Genomic DNA, 3,914 nt, shown 5'->3' with positions numbered 1-3,914 from the left:
GTATATTGTTATGAATTTGGTAGAGCAACATCTAGAGCTAGGTAGATCTGAATAGGTAGGTATTCGACTGTCGTGACAGGGACTCTACATGCAATAAGTTCTTGATGTTGAGGCGTTTGTCAGGGTAAGATGTATGATTGTGGATCTACCTGGAGATTCGGGTGTTAAATAGTGAGGGATTAAAGGTAACGCCCCTGTGAGTCTCACCTCGTAGTCAAACCACTGATCTGTATATACTACTGGATAGCGGGTCGGGCTCTTGAGTTGAAGTCAGCGCCCGGCCACTGGACGCCATGTTGCCACTCGCATAAATTTTTCGTCAACACGCTCCGCTAACGTATTATGAAATGCCGGCTTGTGCTGCTATTAATTGCACAAAGAGACAAATACGAGGATGTGGAAAGACATTTCATCTGTAAGTACTGAAAATTAACATTTATTTGAGAATGTTTTATTTAAAAAACGTTGAATTTGAATGTTAAATTATGATGTTTGCACAACCGCGATCTGGATTCAAGTTTCAACTACTGAACTTCAGAACTAGTTTGACTCAACCGCAGAGTGCGCAAAGTCACTGAGCCGGGACATATTTCATCAATATGCGGTCCCTCAAGGCTAAGTTTGACCCAAAGTCTTTATCTATATATAGTTATCGAGGACGAGTATAAATAGCATGGTCCCGTCTAATAATGTGTACCCTGGATGATTCAAAGTTGCAAAACTCCATGCAGTTAAACTTTGAAACCAATAACTGATTCTGTATAAGTACATGGTAATTGAGTGTTTATATGGCTAGTATGTTGAGCCTTACATATTGAATATGTTGTAAATTGTTGCTTCGAGTTGTACTTTCATGACTATCGGCTAATTTCTTGAAAATATTTTTTTCAGATTTCCATTCAGTCGTCCAGATGTTCTCCAGAAATGGGTTGTGAATGTGAAACGTGACAAATGGAAACCTTCAAAGAAGTCTGTCCTTTGCTCAGACCACTTTGATGACTCATGTTTTGACAGGACAGGTCAGACCACAAGACTCAGAGAAAATTCCCTGCCAACCATATTTGATTTTCCGACCCACCTGCAGAAGGTACATAATACAAGAGTTTCATGTTGTGGTGGAGTAACTGAGATATAAATAGTGTCATGTTGTAGCTGTCACTGCCAGCAGTGATTTTCACACTTGTCTACTTACATGCCAATTGATGTGTCAAATATATAAATTTTGCAAACATATCAACATCAGCAACTTATCAATACTTTTCCACCATCTCTTTTCTCAAGAACATCCCAAATAAATAATCTTGTATAATTTCTTCGTTCATAATTAATTCTGATCTATTATTCTGATGGATTTCCAGGATGAAAGGAAGCGAAAGCCACCCAAACCACGGTCTTTCCCGCAAGAAGCACTGGTCAATCTGCAAGAGCCACTGGACAACACACCCAGTACATCAATCATCACCAGCCCATCAAAGCTTGCAGCAACGACTGGTGCTGATCACACATATGCTGTAACTGCCAGTCCACGGAGTGTGAAACGTAAACTGGACTCTGTGCATGACAATCTTTGTAGCGTCAAGAAAAAGCTCAAATTGACACAGCAGAAATCACGTCGCTGCCGGAGGAAAGTCAAATCTTTGACCACAGTTGTTCAAGCACTTTGTGATGAGCAGCTGCTCTCTGAGAATGGAGCTGACCACTTCTGAAGCGTTCTGCATTCAAGATGTGCTCTTGCCTCTCATTAAATTTGTTCACCTTATGCTTGTGACTAACAAGTGATTTCAAATAGTGTATTGACTGTATTCTCTTCTTTGTGTTTGTTGTTTGCAACTGGGAGACAATGGAGCACTGACAGGCTGCTCTTTTTGGCTCCTTCAAATGTCAGCATTTTGTGCTTTTTGTATCCTGTGCATCATCGCATTTTGTCACCATATCATCTGAATATGTGGATCAATTTTACTTCAAATGTGGATTATATTGTAGGATAATTGTTTAGATCTGGATTGTTTCTTTGTGCAAATTTGTTCTGTGAAAGAATACTGGGAAGCAACAATGAGTCTTGAGTGAACTGAATGGATAATGCTCGCTTGGTGGTGTGACAGTACTCCGGCTAATCCTCTGGTTGTTCACTGCAGTGTTCGGTCAGGCATGTCGGCTGTGGTGCTGTCTAGTCTAGGGATTACCTGCTTGCTGTGAAACAACATGTGGCGGTGACTTTTGGTGGTCGTGCCTTCTCCGACGTGGCACCCACACTGTGGAACCATTCCCAGAGGAAGTCGGCATACCTCCTACATCAGTATCTGAGCGAAATGAAACGTGTGGGACTTTAGGCCACATTTCTGCAATCTGTGTGCCAAACCGGGCCAGAGAACTGTCTGGGTAATGAGATGAAGTGTGAAACATACCCACGACAGAGGGTGTCGATACCCTGACCTGGTGGTCGCCAATCAAACGCATTACCACAAGAACAAACTGAAGACACTTGTTCAATGATGATTTTGGTGACAAAATGTTTGTTTCTTTTGTTGAGCCTCTTTGAAAAGGGCACACTACATATGTCGGTCAATATTATTATTATTAATTGAGGCTTTGTAATAAAAGGTGCCTTTTTATTCCAACTTTAAGCTTTTTATGTTTCATTTGTCTTTCAGAAGACTTTGTTTGTTGTCAACTGATAAATTCTTGACATAGAATGAGTAAATGACCCAACATTGAAACCATCACATATAGACATCCTGGAGAAAGTATTCCGTGAGAACAGCGTTGACCACAATGCCCTTAAATTGTGGACTAATTTATTGTATCAAGGATGATAAAATCTTTGAAAAATTAGTAAATTTTAATAATAATGCTTTATTCTCAAGCAATTTGGATTATACACTAAATTCATACTTAAATCGAGAATTATTTGAGAAAAACACAAACATGGACAAGAAATTTGCGTTGAAATTGTGAGGAAGGTTGGCAAAAAAATCAATCAGAATTGAGTTTTCGAGCTGCTAACCTGGAACGTACAAATAAACATTAATTTGAAGAATTACATTGAGAGTTAAGAACAATAAAACGAAAGGATATTCCAAGAGAACATTGGCGTGCCAAATACATAAACATATACATTGTCTGTCAATCATTGAGTTTGGAAAATGACACTTTGTATATATTTACAAAGTATAATTCTGAAAATTTTGCACATATAATCTAGGTTTCTTTCTAAAACAGCTTGTTGAGTGACTTTCAGTTGCGATGTTACGAGGTAGTTCATTCCACAGTTGTGCAAACGCCAGGAACTGACACAGGCCGCGCCTCCTTGTGCGAGTGGCAAGATGGCCGCCGCTGTCGCGCGCCGGCTTCACAGCTTTGTACAAGCCTATTGGCCGATGCTCTATCCAGTAGTATATACAGATCAGTGATTCAAACCTTTGTCCATTATGGCACTGCAAACTACATAAACATTAGTTAGGTCCTTAGCGCAACATTAAATAATTCCTTTCCCTGACAATGACTTCGGAACAAATGGACAGGAAACCAGGCCAAAAACACCGCCACAATTGGCCGCCACCGTTTACACCTCCAAGGCCTACAAACCTCGCCTGGCACGTGTTATAACACAAGGACCGCGGGGTCGGGGACGGGAGAGTGGAGTGATGCCGCAGAGGGCGTGACCTGGGCGAGCCGGCGAGTTGGGAGGCTATTATTGGCTGAGGAGTGCGCCAATGTGACGTCATCGGCGAGAGATATTATCGACGGTCGGACGCCATTTTAAGGCAGTTCGTTAGCAGTTGGCACTTGGCACTCAGCAGTCGGCAGTTGGCACTCAGCAGTTGGCACTCAACAGTTGGCATTGAACAATTGGCACTGAACAATTGGCACTGAACAGTTGGCACTTGGCTGCCAGCACTCCCGCAGAGAGTCGA

General features: G+C 41.6%; 1 protein-coding gene across 1 annotated transcript; it reads left to right on the top strand.

The window, feature by feature from the left end:
- Positions 1 to 232: 232 nt before the first annotated feature.
- On the top strand, positions 233 to 2,120 carry LOC137430537 (THAP domain-containing protein 3-like). The gene is made up of 3 exons (XM_068121358.2): positions 233 to 415; positions 892 to 1,087; positions 1,359 to 2,120. Exons 1-3 carry the CDS (start codon positions 348 to 350, stop codon positions 1,704 to 1,706), a joined length of 612 nt encoding a protein of 203 aa, XP_067977459.1. The 5' UTR covers positions 233 to 347; the 3' UTR covers positions 1,707 to 2,120.
- The last annotated feature ends 1,794 nt before the right edge of the window (positions 2,121 to 3,914 follow it).

This window comes from Myxine glutinosa, chromosome 7 (genome assembly GCF_964187855.1).
Source record: "Myxine glutinosa chromosome 7, kmMyxGlut1.1, whole genome shotgun sequence".
Classification (NCBI taxonomy): Eukaryota; Metazoa; Chordata; class Myxini; order Myxiniformes; family Myxinidae; genus Myxine; species Myxine glutinosa.
This window is presented reverse-complemented; position numbering and strand designations above follow the sequence as displayed.

Bases quoted from the DNA above. Each gene is read 5' to 3' on its own strand.
- LOC137430537 (XM_068121358.2), top strand. From the start codon at position 348: ATGCCGGCTTGTGCTGCTATTAATTGCACAAAGAGACAAATACGAGGA. The intron at 416-891 runs GTAAGTACTGAA...TATTTTTTTCAG, and splicing joins TGTGGAAAGACATTTCATCT to ATTTCCATTCAGTCGTCCAG. The intron at 1,088-1,358 runs GTACATAATACA...ATGGATTTCCAG, and splicing joins TTCCGACCCACCTGCAGAAG to GATGAAAGGAAGCGAAAGCC.